General features: G+C 33.1%; 2 protein-coding genes across 2 annotated transcripts in view; one reads left to right on the forward strand and one right to left on the reverse strand.

The window, feature by feature from the left end:
- Positions 1–22,540, forward strand: part of LOC114329068 (uncharacterized) — a 206,667-nt gene that overhangs the window by 141,666 nt on the left and 42,461 nt on the right. The window lies entirely within an intron of this gene.
- LOC114329069 (uncharacterized) lies at positions 2,196–3,833 on the reverse strand. Its single transcript, XM_028278082.2, has 2 exons — positions 3,460–3,833; positions 2,196–3,405 (listed from the first exon to the last, which is right to left on the reverse strand). Exons 1-2 carry the CDS (start codon positions 3,682–3,684, stop codon positions 3,322–3,324), a joined length of 309 nt encoding a protein of 102 aa, XP_028133883.2. The 5' UTR covers positions 3,685–3,833; the 3' UTR covers positions 2,196–3,321.

Genomic DNA, 22,540 nt, shown 5'->3' on the forward strand with positions numbered 1-22,540 from the left:
TTATCTAACTGCTCTTAGGCTGTTTTAAATGACGTTGATTTCATACAGTTTTACAATAACAGTATCCCATTACTGTGATGTGCATCTGACCGTCACAATGAGGAAGGTGAACGAGAAGTAGTCGACTTTGATAGAAAAGGTATCATTACGCGGCAAGCGCGAACTGTACTTATGACAATTTCTCCAATTGTGCTAGTTTTAATTTATAGCAATGATTCGGAAATAAACAACAAAACAATATGTAAACTATCAATTTTATGGTTTAGTTCAGCGTTTCCCAACCGGTGGGTCGCGACCCACTAGTGGGTCGCGGGCAGATTTTAGGTGGGTCGCGGCTTGGCTCTTACGATAGCTGAGTAGCATACATTATATATCATAATGGGTGAGGGATGGGTCGCGAATATGAAAAAACATCAGAAGGTGGGTCGCCAGACATAAAAAGTTGGGAACCACTGGTTTAGTTTATTGTTGGTTCAAGAAGGAAATAGTCTGTATATAAAAACAAAAAGTAAAATATGATTAACAGTAAAAAGTAAAAAAGCAAAAGCAAAAAGTAAATTAAGACAATGTTTTTAAGTATTACTCCAGTTGTCAAAGACGAAAATGCTATCGAACCTCTAAAAATCATACGAACAAGTGAATTATTAAGGATCAAACCTTTTATTTATTTAACCCCTTAATGCTCAGTTTTTTTGAAAAAGACCTGCCAAAAAAAATCAAATTGTTATTAACGAAAAAAGTGATCCTATTGCGCAGACAGTCCAAAGAGTATTACTTCCGTTTATCCGATTACTGAAATGATCTTCACGAAACTGTCACTGGACGATAACAATTTTTTCCACCTACCTCTACCGAAAGTATACTTTTCCGAACCTGATTTTAGGGAGGAAAGTTGTACTTTTCCTCCCTAGGGAGAAAAAGTAAAAGTGACGTCATGGTATTTCATTCATGAAATATAACTTTTTGACGCCCTGTACAACATATATTTTCTATTACGTAAGTATCTATACATTTTAACGTTTATTATAAAACACCCTGTATTTTGCAGAATGGTAAAAAACAGTTAATTTTTATTTTGATTTAACAATGTTTACATTAATAATTAATTTGACTTATATTTGACAGTTGAGAGCTATATTGTACCTACTTGTTAGTTTTAGTTTTAATAAATTTTGTTGGTTAGTTACATAAATAAATTAAGTAAAAATGAAAAAATCACTTGTTATTTGAGGAAGGTGGAAAAACGATATGTATAACATTTGAGTAAAGTGCCTTTTCCTCCCTTGAATGATTACTGCCCTCCGCTACGCGTCGGGCAGTAAACTTCGTATTCGGGAGGAAAAGTAGGACTTTCGTCCCTTGTTATACAAATAGCTATTGTTGAAACAATTGGAAGGATGATGCGATCAACGATCATCAGATGATTACTGCGTCGGCTTACTGCCAAAATGAACTCCACTTTTTATAAAGTTTTGAGAAATCTACCTTTTAAACTTTAATTTGAAATTGAAAATCGCCTGAATTTAAATAGCTATTTGTATAACAAGGGAGGAAAGTGCTACTTTTCCTCCCGAGAATGAAGTTTACTGCTCGACGCGTAGCGGAGGGCAGTAAAAAGTTTTTCCACCTACCTCTACCGAAAGTATACTTTTCCGGACCTAATTGTAGGGAACAAAGTTGTACTTTTCCTCCCTAGGGAGGAAAAGTAAAAATGACGTCATGGTATTTCATTCATGAAATATAACTCATTGACGCCCTGTACAATATCTATTTTCTATTACGTAAGTATCTATACATTTTAACGTTTATTTAAAAACACTCTCTATTTTGCAGAATGGTAAAAAACAGTAAATTGTTATTCTGATTTAACAATGTTTACATTAATAATTTGACTTATATTTGACAGTTGACAGTTATATTGTAGGGAAGACCGGGGTTAGTAGGCCCACTTTTTGGATTTTGATTTTTTACAATTACATGAAACCAGATTACTTTTTCTGAACTATTATAAAATATAATACAAGGTGTGAACACTATATTACAGTAGAAATAAATACTCAAAACAAATTTTTAAAGGGATTATACATATTTTTGTTCGGCTGGTCCAGTGGGCGAACTAACTCCTGAAGCGGGGCAAGTGAGCCACATCATTGGGGTAAGTATGCCCATACTTTTAAATGAATATACAAAACGATAATATCAATTAAAATATATTTGTAAAAATATACAATCACTAATCCGCATCGGACAAACAGTTATCGCACACAAAAAAAGGATATCTCCAGCTGTGCAAGCTTCATGAGCCCATACTTTACATTTAGTGCACTGTACCCATTTCTCCTTACTAACACTATTAGAGAATAATTCGAGACATATTAGACAGAAGCATTCGTCCTCTTCTGAAGATGAATCAATCTATCTCTTTAGCTTTTGTTTTTTTAGAACAATTGTCTCTTTTTACATTCTTTAACCCTTAAACGCCCAACCATTTTTAGGTTCCATGTACGCCCAAGGGTGGGTAAAAAATGTCCACCTCGAAAATAGCTAATATATTTATCGAGAGTTGTTGAAAATGGATTAAACTTAAGAATCTTATGCTTAATAAACACAGCATCTTCTAAAATATTAATATAAACAATTTACGAACCTTACAACAAAATTACAATGTACATCAAAATTAACATACCAGTAAAAGCCAGTAATTCAGATTTGTCGATTTTCTCCATATTCTTTGTTTCAGCCTCCTCATTGGGGGATAATTATGTAGATTATTTAATTATACATCGATAATTATATGGATTATCTTCCTACCAACGAGAAATTATATAGAAACCTTTAGTAACAAGTTTTGTCAAGGGTGTACTTTTTATGCCCATCCATATTTAACTCAAGGTGCTGCTTTTATTTTCAAAAATATTGGTAGAACCAAATTAACATTCGATAATGGGCTGTCTTTTTAACAATAAATAATTTTTAAAAAAAAATTTAAACACGTAATAAATATGTTACAAGGGAATACGCATTAGGTGGACATTTTTTACCCACCCTTGGGCGTTTAAGGGTTAAACCTGCTTTACTTTGCTTTGTCTTCTTCTTTTTTCTCTGCTGCTTCTCTAACTCAAGCTCAGCTTTTATTGGTGTATAAATTCTTCTTATCTTCAAGATGATTGTTTATTTTTTTTTTAGTAGTTAATTTGGCTATTTGGTAGTTAATTTCTAATGTGCTATTATTCATCTAATTTGGTGCAATCACTGTATTTGGAGGCCCATCGGTTGTATACCTACGCAGGTAAGAAATCTTGCTCCCCAAAAATATTTCTATTAAAGGGACATCCAGTACAAACAAATCTCGATTTTATATTTTGGGGGGTTTCTTGGAAGTTCTTCCTGTTCAGTAGAAAACACCTACAAATTTTAATCGGCTGAAGAAAAAGAAAATAAAATTAAGTTAAAGATTACCTGTCGGCTTTTAGCGTAACCTATTTGAATATTTATCAAATTTCCATTTTGTTCCTGAACTGCCATAAATTTTTTGCAATATTTTTCTAAGGTTTTTCTTGGTATCTCAAAATTTTTTGCAGCTTTTCTGACCGAAAAATTTTCTTCAAGGACAACCTTCACTGCTCGCTTCATAATATCGTACGGGGTTTTACCCTTCTCACTTTTCCTTTTGTATGTTCTCATTTTTTTTTCTAAAAAGTAAAAGATTTCGTTTTGTATGTAAGCACAATAAAAGACCAGGGTTTAGTTCGCCATATGGCTAACTAACCCCAGCTAATATGGGCCAACTAGCCCCGACTAGAATATTTTACAAAAATGGTAGCCAGTTAACAAAATAAGCGATATTTTAAAACTACAATTCTACCAATATATTACAGTAGTAGCATGTATTTGCAGATTTAAAAATAAAAACTTGTAGATTATCTATATACCTACACAAACATTAAAAATGTAACAGAGGTAAAATTTACTCACCAATTCGAAAAACACTTAAACAGCGGTATGCACGCAACGAAGTCTTATAGATAACTAAAACGGAACTCGCAGTTGCCGGGCGAGGTAACAAAGGAGTGGTCAGGCCATTGGCGCACTATCGTGATTTACATAGGAAATACGGCATGTGGGCGAACTTGCCCCTATGGCACACTAACCCCGGTCTCCCCTACCTACTTGTTAGTTTTAGTTCTAATAAATTTTGTTGGTTAGTTACAGAAATAAATTAAGTAAAAATGAAAAAATGACTTGTTATTTGAGGAAGGTGGAAAAACCATATGTATAACATGGGAGTAAAGTGCCTTTTCCTCCCTTGAATGATTACTGCCCTCCGCTACGCGTCGGGCAGTAAACTACATTCTCGGGAGGAAAAGTAGCACTTTCCTCCCTTGTTATACAAATAGCTATTTCCACCTTCCTCAAATAACAAGTTATTTTTTCATTTTTACTTAATTTATTTTATGTAACTAACCAACAAAATTTATTAGAACTAAAACTAACAAGTACGTACAATATAACTGTCAACTGTCAAATATAAGTCAAATTATTAATGTAAACATTGTTAAATCAAAATAACAATTTACTGTTTTTTACCATTCTGCAAAATACAGGGTGTTTTATAAATAAACATTAAAATGTATAGATACTTACGTAATAGAAAATATATATTGTACAGGGCGTCAATAAGTTATATTTCATGAATGAAATACCATGACGTCACTCCCAAGGAAGGAAAAGTATTTTCCTCTCTAGGGAGGAAAAGTACGACTTTACTCCCTACAATCAGGTCCGGAAAAGTATACTTTCGGTAGAGGTAGGTGGAAAAAATTATTTCATAACTGAAAAATATTTTTGTCATATTTTTCAATTATTAAATCATTATTTAAATTCAGACGATATTTCATTTCAAATTAAAGTATAAAAGGTAGATTTCTCAAAACTTTAAAAAGTGGAGTTAGTTGGTTTTGGCAGTAAGCCGACGACTATTTGTTGGAACGTATTTTGTTTACTGCGCAGGAGCGTGATCGTTACATGACCATTTTTCATTATGTTGGAACAAACCTATTATTATTATTATATGTATGTATTATATTTTACATTATATTTTAGTAAAATATATATTGAAAAATGAGCGAATCAGAATTTGAATATGCACATTTGTCGGAAAGCGGCTCACAATCAGTCGCAAGTGATAAGTATGTAGAAAAAGGATACATTTTTTTTGGTTTCACATTTTTATTTTCAATTATCGATTGCATTCGAGTGTGAAAAATTATAGCAACGTAAAATCGTTGATTGAATACACGCAGTGGCGTGCTGGAACTTTCCAAGCGGCCCGGTGATTTTATAGAAAAGCGGCCTCCCATCCTCATTTCTCCTTCTATTATCAGGTTGTTTTATTCGTTATTTCTAAAATCAAGAAAACAAAAATATAAATTATTTTTAAATTAAACGTAAAACTGTGAATGCAATGATTTTTTTTAATTTGCTATATTTTTTTTAATTAGGAATAGGCAATCTTACAAATTAATAATAAATAATATGTATGACAATATTGTATCCAGTAAGGCAGAAACCATAATTTCCTGAATAAATATAATATGAATTTCATATAATTAAGATAAAAGTAAAATAAAATTTTGAGAATTTTTCAATTATGTATAAGTTGAATTTTAGTAAATCAATTATATAAGAGAGTACAAATACAAGTACAGTGCAAATACTTTAATTTAACAATATTTAAAATGTTAATAGGCTTTCCACCTTTAGGAAGTAAGTAAAATGTTAATGCCACGCAATAATCTGAACATATTTTTGCAATTATTTTATAAAATAATTATGTACTTAACTCTCGATCAATAATTTCCGCATTAAAGTAGATTTTTGAGCAAATTCGTCGATTATTTCATAATTTTTAAGCTCATACAAAGCTTCTTTTTCTATAGCCATTAGCATAAAAAGGTTTCCAAGTGATCTTGTGTTTAAAGTACCTACTTCTTAACAGATTTTTTATGTATTTCAACGTTGAAAAGCTTCTTTGCAAGATACTTGTCACTGAAAGAGAATAAATGCTTATATACTATTTAAATTTGGATAAGCCAACTGATATAAGTTGTACTTATGCAAAACAGCGTAACAGCAAGCTATACAATCTGTACACTTTTTAGTACCACACGGAAGTGAAGTTTTCACGATATCAACAACATTGTCATTAGTTACTTCATGTTCATTATCACTTAAATAAATAATATCATCTCATCCTTCATATTTTCTGTAGAATGAACATATAGAATGAACATAATGAACACATTTATCAGCAAAATCCACGAGTTATTCTCTAATTGCAGTCGCAGACATGGTAGGATAAAAATTTCTTAATTTTTCAGTAAATGATTTAAATGCCGTTAAAGGTATACCATTTTTTATTGTATCAAAATTTGTCTTTTCGTTTTTCCATTTTTTATTCTGCAGAATACGAAGGCAATTGGAAAAACATAAATATACTTGTATGTATGAAAATAAACATTATCTGTATTAATCTATTTATGTATAAGAGTCTTATTAATTTACTTAAACTATATTTTACAATTATTAAAAAAAAATAATTTTTTTTGAAATGTTTTATTAATATTATTAGCAAAATTTACATTCGATTAGAAATAAAAATAGGTATTTGTATAACAAGGGAGGAAAGTGCCTACTTTTCCTCCCGAGAATGAAGTTTACTTCCCGACGCGTAGCGGAGGGCAGTAATCATTCAAGGGAGGAAAAGTCACTTTACTCCCATGTTATACATATGGTTTTTCCACCTTCCTCAAATTAATAACAAGTCATTTTTCATTATTACTTAATTTATTTATGTAACTAACCAACAAAATTTATTAAAACTAAAACTCACAAGTGGGTACAATATAACTGTCAAGTGTCAAATATAAGTCAAATTATTAATGTAAACATTGTTAAATCAAAATAAAAATTTACTCTTTTTTACCATTCTGCAAAATACAGGGTTTTTTTTATAAATAAACGTTAAAATGTATAGATACTTACGTAATAGAAAATAGATATTGTACAGGGCGTCAATAAGTTATATTTCATGAATGAAATACCTTGACGTCACTTTTTCCTCCCTAGGGAGGAAAAATATTTTCCTCCCTAGGGAGGAAAAGTACAACTTTGCTCTCTACAGTCAGGTCCGGATAAGTATACTTTCGGTAGAAGTAGGTGGAAAAAATATATTTTTTTGTTATATCTAAAATTTTTTGTGAAAATTTGACTACCTATTTGACCGGCCTCAAGAGGCCGCGGCCTCTCGGTGATTGCACCGATTCATTTATATGGCCAGCACGCCACTGAATACACGAATGTATTCAATCAACGGTAAAATACAACGCTGCTCGAATTATCTCACGAGTGTGTACTATTGGACAGTTCAGCGTGCTCGAGTTAACTCGAGTGTGCACGTTAAAGGGTTAATCAGTTAAACCCATTAGTACCTTTCGATGTTGGGCTATTTACATACAGTTCAATACAATTCAATACAATTTTTTTACATTTTTCCGTACACCCTGTTTTTGACAGAATATGAGTATCCACACGTATTTATATCGCACTAAGGCAAAATAACACATGTTCACATTTAACTTACATAGTAGCCAACGATATATTTATTTGGTAATCAGCAGATACAACACAAGTCCTGGACATGTGCGGTTTCTGCTGAGAAAATGATTAGACATGTTTTTTGAACATGTTTTGATTCTGCATATAGCGATTCAACTATAAAATACTTATTCTAACAATACAATTTTAATAATTATAAAGTACTTAAGTTAATACATTTTTCTGTCCATTCATTTACTCTCTGAGGTGCTTCTCTATATAATGTTCTGTTTTGGGCTAATTGTCTTAATGCATTCCATTGCAGTCCTTTCTTCTCTGCTTTCTGTCTGACTTGTTCTTCCCATCTTATTCTTGGACGGCCTACGTTTTTTGTCTTCATATACTTTTTTTGTTATTCTTTCGTCGTTCCTAATACTTCTACTTTCTTTAAATTGGGGACCAAAACATACTTTCCTAATAAACATCGAAATAGGGAATTTGGAAGAAAGTAGTAAAGCCGGTAATTGACGTAACTCTTACTCTTTCTGGGTGCAAGGTGCAATTTAGCATTTCGTGGGCATGTTAGTAGTTTAGATTAAAGTGAATCCCAAAAAGGTAATTTTTTGTCGGTGGTTCTTTTACTAGCTAAATATGATCCTATTTTAGCTAAATTAATCGATAAATACAATAACTTAAACAAATTACTTGAGCCTCCAAATACAAAACGTAGTTATAAACTTGCAGGCTCAAGAAACTAAAAACAAATTGATTAATTTAATCAAAAAAAGGTGTTTTTATTCAATAATTCTTGATACCACTCAAGATATTTCAAAACACGATTAGCTTAGTTTTATTTTCCGGTATGTAAAAATAACTTGCTATGAAAATAATTTTCCTTCCAAAGCAGAAGTTGTTGAAAGTTTTTTGGGATTTATTTGCATATTAGACCAAAGTTCAGAAGGTCCTGCAAATAAAATTTTAAAATTTATACAATCAAAGCACCTTTCCGTACACAACTGCAGAGGAAAGGGGTATGAAAGCGTTATGAGTGGTGTATATTCAGGCGTACAAAGGCGCATAAATAACATTGAAACAACAGTTTCCTATGTTCATGTGCATCCCATTATCTGAACCTAGTGTTGAATGATGTTGCTGGTGTACAGGAGTTGGTTTTTTACGACGTAATTAAGAGATTATATGTTTTTTAGTGCAACTATTAAAATATGGGATATACTATGTACTATCACTTTGGATTCATCGCGTTTGCCAACACTTAACAATGTTATGTGAAACCCGGTGGTCATCCAGACATGATGCTGTTATGGCTTAGCGTCGAGCTTTCCGACAAGTAATAAAATCTTTATAACAAAAATTTCATTGCTATCAAAAACTATGAAAAATTAGAAGCTAATGCATGATTAAAGCATAATTTTGAATTTGCCGTTAACATTACTATTCAATCTAAAATACTTAACTTTATTCAACTAACATAAAAACTTCTGCAATCTAAAACGGCAGAGTTTACGGTTTTTCAACATTTTGAAAAAACTCGTGATAATCTTCGAGAAATGAGAAATTCGTAATCCGAAATTTTAGCAGAAGCAGAAGGAATAGCAGAATAGTGGGGATTAGACCGGAATTTAAAAACAAACGGAAAAACGTATAAAAAAAATTTACGACGAGCTCAGCTGCGACGAAAAAATAACTTATAGCAAAAAAAGTTTTGAAGTTAATGTTTTCAATGTAAATTTAGATATAATATTGCAACAACTTACTAATAGGTTTAGGTTTGTCGGATTAAGAGACATGAAGGTATAATAGGTTTTCATGTCAATTCCCAAAAAATCTATTAGACGAACCGATGAAGACTTATTAAAGAAAAGCATTGTCATTTACACATATTTTAGTAAATGTTTATAATACGGTGGCCCACAAAATTTGTCGCGGGGGAGCCCCCCAATTTTCAGCTATGCCACTGTCTACATCCTACCAGTTTGAAAACAATGGGAACCTTCTCTGGTAATACCTTCGAGGCTTCTACAATTTGCAAGCCATAACGGATGCTGAGAGACTAAGGAAGATGAGGGAATTTTACAATTTATAATTCACGTCCCATCTGCTCAGTGCGGTAAATTTCCAACGAGAATGGTTCTCTTCGTACTCCAATCAGAGTAAATTGAAACTGGTTATTCATTTTTGATAAACTGTATTAGTTTATTTTTAGTGTATGTTTCTTTAGATATTTTTTTATATTTTTATGTTCTATTTAGTGGCATCAAGTTTCTACCCAATTGTGGTATAATTTCCCTGAAACTCAACAAATTTTCCATGCGAAGGACGTTTGTTAGCTATATTATTAAATGCTAGGAATACGGGTTGGGGGATTGTTGAGAATTGCATAGTAGTGTTCTTCTTCTTCCTCAAATTTTCCCCTTTTGGGGATCGCAGTTCCTTACTCTTCTTCGCCAATCATTTCATGTCTTCTTAATTTAAACCTTTCTTTTAAGTCCTCTGCCACACAGTTCTTTCATCTCTTCTCCTCGATTTTCCTCTACCTCTCTTTCCACCAACTTCTTACAGATTTATTCTTCGTTCACGAGTTGCATAGTTGTGTTATCCTATCCATATTCACCCATGTTCAGTCGCCAGAGCCTCGATTGGTTTCTAGTATTATACGTATTTCCAAATAATTTTTTATTAAACATCTAAAGCAGGATGTCTGAGGAATTTAAGGCCACGAAAGGCCTGAAGGAGGGTTGCTGCATTTCGCCCACCATTTTCAAAATTTATCTGGAACAAGTACTCAAGCTGTGGAAAAGAAAATGCAATCTCTCACAATGACGAGATAACACTATAGACTTTATGTTTTGCTGATGACCAAATTCTGATTGCTTAGAATCATGACGGCCTGAGTTATATTGTGAGGAAGCTAATAGAACAATATAACAAATGGGGTCTCGAAGTTAACATTAAGACAACTGAAGCCATGTGCATTCGAGAGACAAAGCAGTCCATTACATTAGACATTAGACGATGGGGTAGAAATTAAACACTGTGATGAATACAAGTATATGGGCATGAAGGTAACTCAAGATGGAACACTCGATCGATGCTGCTATAAAAGACAGAAACATTCAGGGTAGAAAAGCCACATATGATGAACGGCATTCTGTGCGACCAAACAATAACTAAAGCGAACAAACATCTCATGTACAATACCATACTTAAAAGTATAAACACATATGGCAGTGAAGTTTGGCCAATGAAACAAAGAACAGAGAAAATGTTACTAGAAATAGAAATGGACTTCTGGAGAAGAGCAGCAGGCAAATCAAGAAGAGATCTGAGACTAAATGAGAGAAATAATGGAAGTCACGCGTATCATCATTGATGACATAAAAACAAAACAACTAATATGGTACGGCCATGTACAGAGAATGCCATATGACAGGATCCCTAAACAGATTTTGACGTGGACACCACAAGGGAGAAGAAAAAGAGCAAGGCCGAGAAGGAGCTGGAGGGAGGGAATGGAAAAAGAACTAGGGGAAAGAGAAATCCCTCCAAGTCAATGGTTAAACAGAGAAGAATGGCAGTTAGAAGTGGGAAGGCGTCAGAGAACGCTGTAATCCGATAGTAGTAGTAGTATCTATTGCATCAATTTTTCTCCTGTTATTAACTGTCATTGTTGATCTCATCTTACCCTGTTTTTTCCTGATTTTAACCGTTCCACTGATACCGTAAATCCCTAATAATTAATTAGTCATTATTAATGCTTTATTTATTAAACATTCAAAATACTATTCCGTCTATCGCCATATTACGTATTTAATCACATTATTAACTAATTTTCAATTTCTTTTATTTAACATAAATGTTAATATTTAGAAACCAATCTAGACCTTTTTGTGTCAAGTTCAATCATAAGTCTTAAGAAATTCAAGTAATCATACAATATTCAGCGACTGTGCTACATTTTGTTGCAAAGAATTGCATGGCTTTGCATCGACTTTGCAGAATAACAACTTTCTCATAAAAAAATATGATCACAGGTGCACCACATACATATATCGTAGACATATTATCGTCACGGGAAACTAGACCAAAAAGAAAGTGTTCTAAAAGATGGTGTTAGATTAATTATTTATAAAAATAAATATTTATATACAAAATTTTATTATATACTAACGATAAGAATAAAAAAATCGCCAAGCGCCGTAAAAATGAGTGGCGCATACAATATTCCAGCTATAAAATTATAGTTTTATTTTAAAAGATTTTTCCATAATATTTGCCTTTGAAGTAAAACCAGTGGCGTAGCTGAAGATTGCGGGGCCCCCCCGCGACAATTTTTGTGGGCCCCTGTATTATAAACATAACGACAACCAATAACAGTATAATTACTAAAATATGTGTAAATGACAATATTTGGCCTTTCGTTAATAAGTCTTCATTAGTTAGTGTGTCAAATAGATTTTTTGGGAATAGACATGAAAACCTATTATACATGTATCTTAATCCGACAAACCTATTAGTAAGTTGTTGCAATATTATATCTAAATTTACATTGAAAACATTAACTATGTACCGGGTGTCCCAATAAGAATGGCTCTCGGCCATATCTCAGGAACCGTTTATAGTAGAGCTTTGAAATAAAAAATTTTATAACAAAAGTTGGCTCAGGAAAAGCCTGGAAATTATTTTCATAATTGTGGGTCCACCGCTAGAGGGCGTAATTGAATATCAAAAATAAAAAAATCTGAATTTTACAAAATTTTCCTAATAAAGGGGCACTGGAAATCCGATTATTGTATTCTTCATCAAATTCTGCGCATATTTGATTTAACAAGTTTAACTCTACCTTTGCAAATAAGAGGTGGGGGTGAGTGGGAACCTTGTTATGAAAAAATGGCTGTAAGTCCGGTTCTGCTAAATCAAATTTTGAAAACTGGGTCTTGTTGAAGACAGATCTTTTTCTTCAATGTAAGCGTGATAATTTTGAACCATCCTAATAAGTAATAAGCCAGCTGGGAGGCGTTATTTAATTTTTTTCAGAAATCTAGTTTTCTTTGGAAAATATTAAATACAAGTATGCATTTTTAATCATACTTTATAAAATTAGATTAAATTAGCAATAGAATAGCGAAAACCGCATGTCGATACCTTTTTTCTATCTCGAAGATATCTCGAGAAAGGTGTAAATTTTATACATAACTGTTACTATCACCGGTAAACTAAGTTAATGAAAAGTAGTGTGCTGTGGAAAAAAACAAAATAACATTTTCCAGATGTCAACGTATAAAATAGAATTAATTAAAACAACAATATAAAGAGAAGCAATACTATTAAAATTAAATATAACACAGAACAAAAAGAACTACTTAGTGACGACCTAAATATTCAAATTGTTGCCCATCATACACTACTCTAGAATACATTATCCAGAGAATACTAAACGCCATTCAAAGCATATCGAGAGCAGAAATTGAGACTGCTGTTCAATCTACTCTTGAAAGAGTAAATGTTTGCAACGAAAATGATGGGCAAAAATTTGAACGTTTATGTCATCACTAAATAGTTGTTTTTATTTCTTTGTAATAGGGCTTTTCAACGCTTCTCATTTGTTTCGAGCCTCTGTCATATGCCGTATAATCCGTGTATAATATTAATATACGAGATATGAATGAGGCTCGAAACAAATGAGTAGCCTTGAAAAGACCTAATATACGTTGAGAGCTGGAAAATGTTTCTTTGTTGTTTCCATAGCACACTACTTTTAATGAATTATTTCGTTTACCGGTGGCAGTAACAGTTATGTATTTAAATTTACACGTTTTGTAAGGTATCTCGAGATAGAAAAAAGTTATTAACATGCGGTTTTCGCTATTCTGTTGCTAATTTTGTCTAATTTTGTAATATGGTGTTAAAAATGCATGTTTATATTTAATATTTTCCAAGGAACACTAAATTTCTGAAAAAAATTAAATAACGCCTTCTAGCTGGCATATTACTCAGTAAGTTGGTTCGAAATCATAACTTTTACATTGATGAAAAAGATCTATCTTCAACAAGATCAAGTTTGCAAAATTTGATTAAGCAGAACCAGACTCACAGCCAGTTTTTTATAACAAGGTTCCCACTCACCCCCACCTCTTATTTCCAAAGGTAGACCTAAACTTGTCAAATCAAGTATGCGTAGAATTTTATGAAGAATACGACGATCGGATTTCCAGTGCCCCTTCATTAGGAAAATTTTGTAAAATTTAGATTTTTTAATTTTTGATATTCAATTACGCCCTCTAGCGGTGGTCCCACAATTATGAAAATAATTTCCAGGCTTTTCCTGAGGCAACTTTTGTTATAAATTTTTTTATTTCAAAGCTCTACTATAAACGGTTCCTGAGATATAGCCGAGAGCCATTCTTATTGGGACACCCGGTACAAAACGTTTTTTGCTAAAAGTTATGTTTTCGTCGCAGCTGAGCTCATCGTAAAATTGTTTTATACGTTTTATCCGTTTGTTTTTAAATTCCGGCATAATACCCCACTATTCTGCTATGTCTACTGCTTTTGCTAAAGTTTCGGAAAACGAATTTCTCATTTCTAGAAGATTATCAAGAGTTTTTTCAAAAAGTTGAAGGGCGACCGTTAACTCTGCCGTTTCAGATGGCAAAAATGTTGATGTTAGATTAATAATGTTCATAATATGTATTCTCCTTTTCATGACCATTTTTCAGTGCGTCACAAATTATAGAAAAAAAGGTAAGTCCGTGATAATACACATTTATGACATTTATTCTAACATGACATTTTAGTTAAATCTGACAGTTGTCACATTTTATTTTCAATTTGGAATAAAAACAAATCAATTGTGTCTATTGCATTTATAAAATGGAATTTTCTTTGATTTGTATAGTCTTATAAATTGTACAGATTATATTGATAATATTATTATTTTATTTAATAAATAATTCTTTTTTGATTATGGCGCCATCTGTCGACAACTAGAATAACTGGAAGAAATGTTATAAATGTCTGTAATCACCGACGTGCCTTTTTTCTGTCACATACAATTTAATGCGTTAGAGAGAAATCGAAAAACTGTTACGCACTGAAAAATGGTCATGAAAAGGACTATATTCGTATGCTCTAATAATGCATTAACTTATAATTTTTCATCGTTTTTTAAATAGCAATGAAATGTTCATTAAAGATTTCATTACTTGTCGGAAAGCTCGACGCAAAGCCATAACAGCATCATGTCTGGATGACCACCGGGTTTCACATAACCTTGTAAGTGTTGGCAAACGCGATGGATCCAAAGTCATAATAGTACATAGTAATAGTACATCCTATCGTTTAATACTTGCACTAAAAAAACATAATCTATTAATTAATTCCAAAAAAACCAACTCCTGTACACTAGCAACGGCATCATTCTACACTAGGTTCAGGTTGTGTACGGAAAGGTTCTTTGGTTGTATAAATTTTAAAATTTCATTTATAAGACCTTCTGCACTTTGTTCTAACATGCGAATAAATCCCAAAAAACTTGTTCTGCTTTACCTACATACCGGAAAATAAAATTAAGCTGATCGTGTTTCGAAATATCTTGAGTGGTATCAAGAATTATTGAATAGAAACATTTTTCTTAACGTTCTGATGACCAACCTTTTTTTGTTACACGGATGTCCAACGGGGGTAAAAAATGACCCCAAGTCAAAAATGACAATTGACAAAAAAATGAAGTTGTTTTAAGAAATGTAATTATGTATTCGTAATTTTAATGTTACTATTGTATCAATACATTATAAATAAACATTAGTAAAACATATTTTTAATTACAACTGAACATAAACAGGAATCATTATTATGAACTTAGAACTAAAGAAATTTTCAAATATAGACTAATTACGTCGCCACAGGTTTATCAAACAATTTTTTTTCAATATTGAAATGTTTCTTACATACAATTCCACATAATAGACGGTATTTACTTAATATAAAATTGGAATATGGAAGGCCAAGGGAGTTCGTCTTTGACCCCAAATTCAGAAAAAATTGTTTTTTCCTAAAATATAGGGAAATTTTTTATTACAAATATAAGGGGGATCTAGAATGATATTAAAGTCAAATAAAAAAATAATGAGTTTAAAATTGAAAATATTTCTGAATTTATTAAATAAAAATATGCATTGGGGTCAAAATTTACCCCCTTGGTCATCCGAGGGTGAAATTAATCAATTTGTTTTCAGTTTCTTAAGCCAGCAAAATAACTTCGTTTTGTATTTGAGGGCCCAAGTAATTTGTTTTTTTAAGATATTGTTTTTATCGATTAATTTAGCTAAAACAGGATATTTAGCTAGTAAAAGAACCACCGACAGAAATTATTAACTTTCTGGGATTCACTTTCATCTAATCTACCAACATGTCCACGAAAGTACGAAACGCTAAATTGCACCTGAAAACAGTAAGAGTTACGCCAATTACCCGCTTCATTATTTCCTTCCAAATTCCCTATTGTGATGCTTATTAGCAAAATATGTTTTGGTCCCCAATTTAAAGATAGTAGAAGTATTAGGCTTGAAGGCTTTAAGGGGCCCCTCCTAACGTCGGGGCCCCTACGCCTTGCGGGGCCTGCGGGCCTGTCAGCTACGCCACTGAGTAAAACGCGCCACAACAGAATAACTTTGATACAGTTTGCATTTTGAAGCTCCTTTGTGACGCGTTTTACTTCAAATTTGGCAAATATTATGGAAAAATCTTTCAAAATAAAACTAGAATTTTATTTTCCCTTAAATTTCGCGCCAAGTAATATTCATATCAGCTCTTTTGTAGCTTAAATATTGTATGCGCCACTCATTTTTACGGCGTTTAGCGGTTTTTTATTCTTGTATCAGGAGTTTTTCAAAGTTTTTTTATAAATTAAATGTATGAAGTTGAATGTTTTGTTTCTCGATTACACGTTAAGCGTTATAGATAATCGCCTTTGTCGCATTATCTCCCAAATGATCTAATGGTTACGACACTAAACGTGTGATAGGAAAATCCGAGTTCATATCCCAGCCATCCTAATACTTTTTTTTTTCAATATAATTCTTTGCGTCCATCGAATGTACACTAGATTTTTTTTCTATTTAAAATTGACTAAAAAACATTGGGATGGCCGGTAAATGAACTGAAGTACAACCACTACAACTACATAAACCACTTCGGCGATAATAGTTACTGCTACAGCCTTGACTAGGGGACTGGCAGATGTCCATAGTATCAGAGTTTCACCTAATATCGTACATAGAAGATTAAGGGAATAATATGTATGATGCTCATATTATCACAGTTTAATCTAATATCGTACATGGAAGATTAAGAGAATAACATTTATGATGCTATGCATCTGCTACAGGCGCTTTATTGGACATATCACATCTAGGACAACGCATGGAATTGGGATATGGAAGATTGGAGAAACGTTATGTTAACTTATGTTTACAGACGTGTATCGCTATATGAGATATTCACATGCTCTCCAAAAAAATGTGGAGAAGGCCTGGAGAACGCTATGCCCGATTTTGTTTTTCTCCTAGAGTGCAGTTTGGTGGTGGAGGTATGATGATGGTATGGGGCGGCATTTCTTTAAAAGCATATACAGATCGTACTTTAGGCGGAGGTGGAGTAGGCTTTTAGGGGGAGGTGGACTTAATAATTGAGGGCAAGAGTGAAGTAGGTCGCACACAAATATCGTGGCTACGAAGTATAAAGAACTGGACAGGCATAAATAACACTGTCGAGGCCACTACAAAGCCGTAGTACTGATGGGTACATTAGCGAATGTCTGGAAGAACATGTGGTAACTCATATATCCATTTTGTAGGTGAAAATTTCTTGCATATACTAAATTCCACGGTTACTCTATATTCAGTTTTCTCTCGTGGTATTTTTATTATTGTAATCAACTTCAATATTCTAATAATTTTAAGTATTTCACACAGACAGTTTCTTACAATTGAATCAGAAGCTTACTGAGTCAATACAGAAAAGTTTAACTTTGGCGCTTGAATAAGAAATTAGATTTAAACAAAGTAGCAGAGTTTGAGCAGGAGAAGGCAAATATAATAATTGAAGAACGAAGAACCAAGCACTTTTTCTCATGATCTGAACTACTTACCTATTTTATAATGAACAATTTCTCTATAAACCGGTGATATACTTTAGTAAATCTTTGAAAAAAACTGTTTTTAATGCGGAATCTCAACAGAGGAACACTTTCAGATTGTGTAGATGATTCCTTTCAACATAAAACCACAAACCAAAAAACAATATGCTATGAATCACCCAAGATGTATCTAGTTAATGTTAGATTATCATCTGTAACGTTTTATAGACAGTGGCTGTACATTCCCAAAAACACGCGGGAGTAATACTTATTATCTGAGTGTGGGTACAATAAACAAAACAAATAGAGGAGTGTAACATTTGAAATTGTTGTATTACGTATTATCCATTACATAAATATCTACTAGTGTAATAAGTCGACAATTTATGCAAGAATTTACACTAAAAATAACGGTTTTTATTATTTTTGTTCGCGTGTTCAAGAACGAGTTGTTGATGCATTGAAAATTATTTTGAACAGTGTGACATTGTTACATAAAGTCAAAAGTTGGCTCTATTTTTGAGGCTTTATAAAGCATATGCCAAAGAGTTGAGTGTGCAAGATATGAGGGCCGACAATAATTATTGCCAGATTCGTTTAACTAAGATCCGAAATATTAAAAAAACGATTATGTATTAGAAAACAAAGTGAATACAATGATGCTTAAACTGGTAGACTAAACCATTGAAAGCTAACCGAGTTTAAAATTGTGATTAAATTCATCATCAAAGGTGTAGAGGCTCAACATAGACCTACCACAGTAATTGTGTCTAATGCTCTCAATCGCCTTGTTAGTTTATGTGAAATAAAATAATGATTGAACGATAGCTTTTAGCTCTATGGGATGGGATAGCTCTTCTTCTGCGTGACTGCTATGAATGTCATTGTTTTATAATGTTGGGATTTTTGATATTTATAGTCTCAAGAAATGTATTAAATAGAATGATGAGAACGTAAATTTATTATACTTACACTGCGCGTCAGAGAAAACGGGCACCCCACAAAATGAGTAATTTTTGATGTCTCAAATTTCCCAAACCTGTTGTCCGATTTAAGTGATTTTTTTAATATGTTATAGCCTTATTCTTTAACAATATCGCTGAAATAATATTGTTGCTAGACAGGTAAATTCTCATTGTGTACCGGGTGTACCAATCAAACTGTGTTTTTTCTCAAAGTTCACCACACCCAGTGGAATATTCTAGCTTTTATAAAATACTGAAATTAAACCCAACTATAGCCTCAGGTTTTCTTAATATTATGTTTATTGATTCATTCGCTTATGTTGGATAATAAAAAAGTTAGGTACTTTAACACCTAACCATGTTCTTCATTAATACAGAGTGTTTCTAAATAAGTGCTACAAACTTCAAGGGGTAATTATTCATGAAAAAATAATGACCGTTTGCTTTATAAACATATATGTCCGCAAATGTTTCCTTTCCGAGATACGGGATGTTGAAATTTTTGTACAAACTGATGATTTATTTATTGTTCTAAAACTGGTTGAGACATACAAATTAAATTTGGTAGGCTTTAGGAGGTAGTTATTGCGCATTTTTTGACATACAATTAAAAATTTTATAAAAAAAGATAAAGGCAGTTTTTGTTTATATTTGATTCAGAGTTGGACCACCATCTCCATATATTGCTATTTCAGCATCCTCATGCATCTTCAGTGAAGCTATGCAGTCACAACTCTGAAAGAAATATCAACAATCTGCCTATTTAAGGGAAACCATCGCGATACAATGATTCCACCTTTTGCGACGCAATCTAGCGACTTCTCTCGTATTACGAGGAAAACAACGAAAAGCCCTAGATACAAAGTTTACTACTTTTTAAACAATTAGAATAATTGAAATAAAAATATAATAAACAATATTTTAAATTTTAGACTTTTCGTTAATAAACTGCTTTCTGGCTGCATCCTGTATCTCGGGCTTTTACAATATATAAGCACAGAGACGACGAAAATAGGAGAAAGCAAATAGAGGACACTCGTCTAGGAAAAGGACCGAAAGACAGTTTCTACATACTCAAATCTGAGTAAAGATGAAAAAGATAAAGGCAGTTTTTGTTTATATTTGATTCAGAGTTGGACCACCACCTCCATATAGCTATTTCAGCATCCTCATGCATCTTCAGTGAAGCTATGCAGTCACAACTCTGAAAGAAATATCAACAATCTGCCTATTTAAGGGAAACCATCGCGATACAATGATTCCACCTTTTGAGACGCAATCTAGCGACATCTCTCGTATTAAAAATTTTATATTCACCATTGGTAATATGACCCGTATACAAGCCAATGGTGAATAAAAAATTTTCAAAAATGTCAAAAATGCTCAATAACTACAGTGCCGGCAAAAAATCTTTACATTGCCAAATAAATCACCAAATGTGAAGACAACTTGCATGTGTTCTGTCTGCACTTGGAGGGGAAGCGGATAGCGTACTTGCGACGGCAATTATCTGTAGTTTACGAACAACTTGGCTTATTTAGGGTAATCTGCGCGTTTGCACTGTAAACAGTTGGCTTTGTGCGGGTAGTCAGTGTTAAACTTCGTCTCATTTACCGCATAAAGTTTGGAATCGTCAAATTCTAAATTGAACTGACAAATATGGGTCAAAGAAACTCACAAAAGAGGAGAAGGTTCGTGCTTTAACATTACTGGAGAAAGGGGAATCTATAATTACCGTAGCACGTGATATTGGTTCTTCAAGAGAGGCTATTTATCAACTGAAACGTTGCAACCGAATGTTTCAGTTGATAAATAGCCTCTTTTGAAGCACTAATAACACGTGCTACGGTAATTACAGAGTCCCCTTTCTCCAGTAATGTTAAAGCACGAACCTTCTCCTCTTTTGTGAGTTTCTTTCGACCCATATTTGTCAGTTCAATTTAGAATTTGACGATCTCAAACTTTATGCGGTAAATGAGACGAAGTTTAACACTGACTACCCGCACAATGTTTACAGTTCAAACGCGCAGAATACCCTAAATAAGCCAAGTGGTCCTTAAACTACAGATAATTGCCGTCGCAAGTACGCTATCCTCCCTCCCCTACCCTCCCCTCCAATCGCAGACAGAACGCATGCAAATTGTCTTCACATTTGGTGATTTATTTGGCAATGTAAAGATTTTTTTTGTCGGCACTGTACATCTTCTTCTTCTTAAAGTTCCGCTCCTATCGAAGATTGGAAATCATTCTGGCAATTATAATTTTGTTGGTTACGCGCCGGAATAGTTCAATTGAGCTGCATCCAAACCATTCACGGAGATTGCGTAGCCATGAGATTTTACGTCTTCCTACGCTTCTTCTGCCTTTGATTTTGCCCTGCATTATATTCCTTAATAGTTCGTATTTTTCACCTCTCATGATGTGCCAACTTCCTGATTTTTATGGAATTTAAAACTTCGCATTGTTTTCCTAGTTGTTCGAGCACTTGTGCGTTTGTTTTACGATCTGTCCATGATATTTTCAGAATACGTCTATAACACCACATTTCGAATGCTTCCAGATTTTTAATGTTGGATTGTTTTAGTGTCCATGCCTCAACCCCATACAAAAGAGTGGGTGGGGTGGGGTGGGAGAAAATATATCAACTAAGCATTCTTATCCGGAGCGTTATATTGATATTGCGGTTACAGAAAAGTTTCCTCATTCTGTTAAAAATGGATCGTGCAATTTCAATGCGGCATCTTATTTCTTTTGTCTGATCAGTATCTTCTGTGATCCATGCTCCAAGGTATTTGTACGAAGATATTTGCTCAATTTCTGTATTATCCAGTACTAGTCTAACTCTGATGTTTTGTGCTTTTGTAAATACCATGAACTTGGTTTTCTTCAAATTTATTTTTAGTCCATAATCGTTGCAATGTATATTTAGTTGTTGAGCAAGGTGTTGCAATTCTTCCAGTGTTCCCGCTAAAAGTACGGTATCGTCAGCATATCTTATATTATTAAGTGGCTCACCGTTTATTATTAGGCCCTCATTGACTTCGGCCAACGCTAATTCTGAGATGGCTTCACTATATAAATTAAATAACAACTGTACATCTTAAAACCTAACAAATTTCATTTGTATATCTCAACCGATTTTAGAGCAATAAATAAATCGTCAGTTCGTAAGAAAAAATTCAACATCCCGTATCTCGGAAACGAAGCATTTGCGGACATATGTTTATTAATCAAACGATCATTATTTTTTCATGCAGAATTACCCGTTAAAGTTTGTCGCACTTATTTAGAAACACCCTGTATTGTTGAAGAACATGGCTAGGTGTTAAAGTACCTACCTAACTTTTTTACTATCCAAAATAAGCAAATGAATCAGAAAACATAATATTAAGAAAACCTGAGGCTACAGTTGGGTTTTAATTTCAGTATTTTATAAATGCTAGAATATTTCACAGGCTGTGGCGAACTTTGAAAAAAAAACACAGTTTGATTGGTACTCCTGGTATACAATGACAATTTATCTGTCTAGCAACAATATTATTATAGCGATATTGTTAAAGAATAAGGCTATAACATGTTAAAAAAATCACTTAAATCGGACAACAGGTTTGGGAAATTTGAGTCATCAAATATTACTCATTTTGTAGGGTGCCTGTTTTCTCTGACTCGCAGTGTATTTTTCTTCTACTTCTTCTACTATTCTTCTACTTGTTCCTGGCGTGAACGCTTTAGAAATACTCCGCTATTTTGAGTATTGTTTCTTTATATGATGTTACTGTACTGTACTGTTTGTTCCTTCTGCTATATTGATTGTTAATGCAAT

Source organism: Diabrotica virgifera, chromosome 1 (genome assembly GCF_917563875.1).
Source record: "Diabrotica virgifera virgifera chromosome 1, PGI_DIABVI_V3a".
NCBI lineage: Eukaryota > Metazoa > Arthropoda > Insecta > Coleoptera > Chrysomelidae > Diabrotica > Diabrotica virgifera.

Coding starts and splice junctions, on each gene's coding strand:
- LOC114329069 (XM_028278082.2), bottom strand. CDS start 3,684: ATGAGAACATACAAAAGGAAAAGTGAGAAGGGTAAAACCCCGTACGAT. Junction 3,406..3,459: donor GTTACGCTAAAAGCCGACAG/GTAATCTTTAAC, acceptor TAAAATTTGTAG/GTGTTTTCTACTGAACAGGA.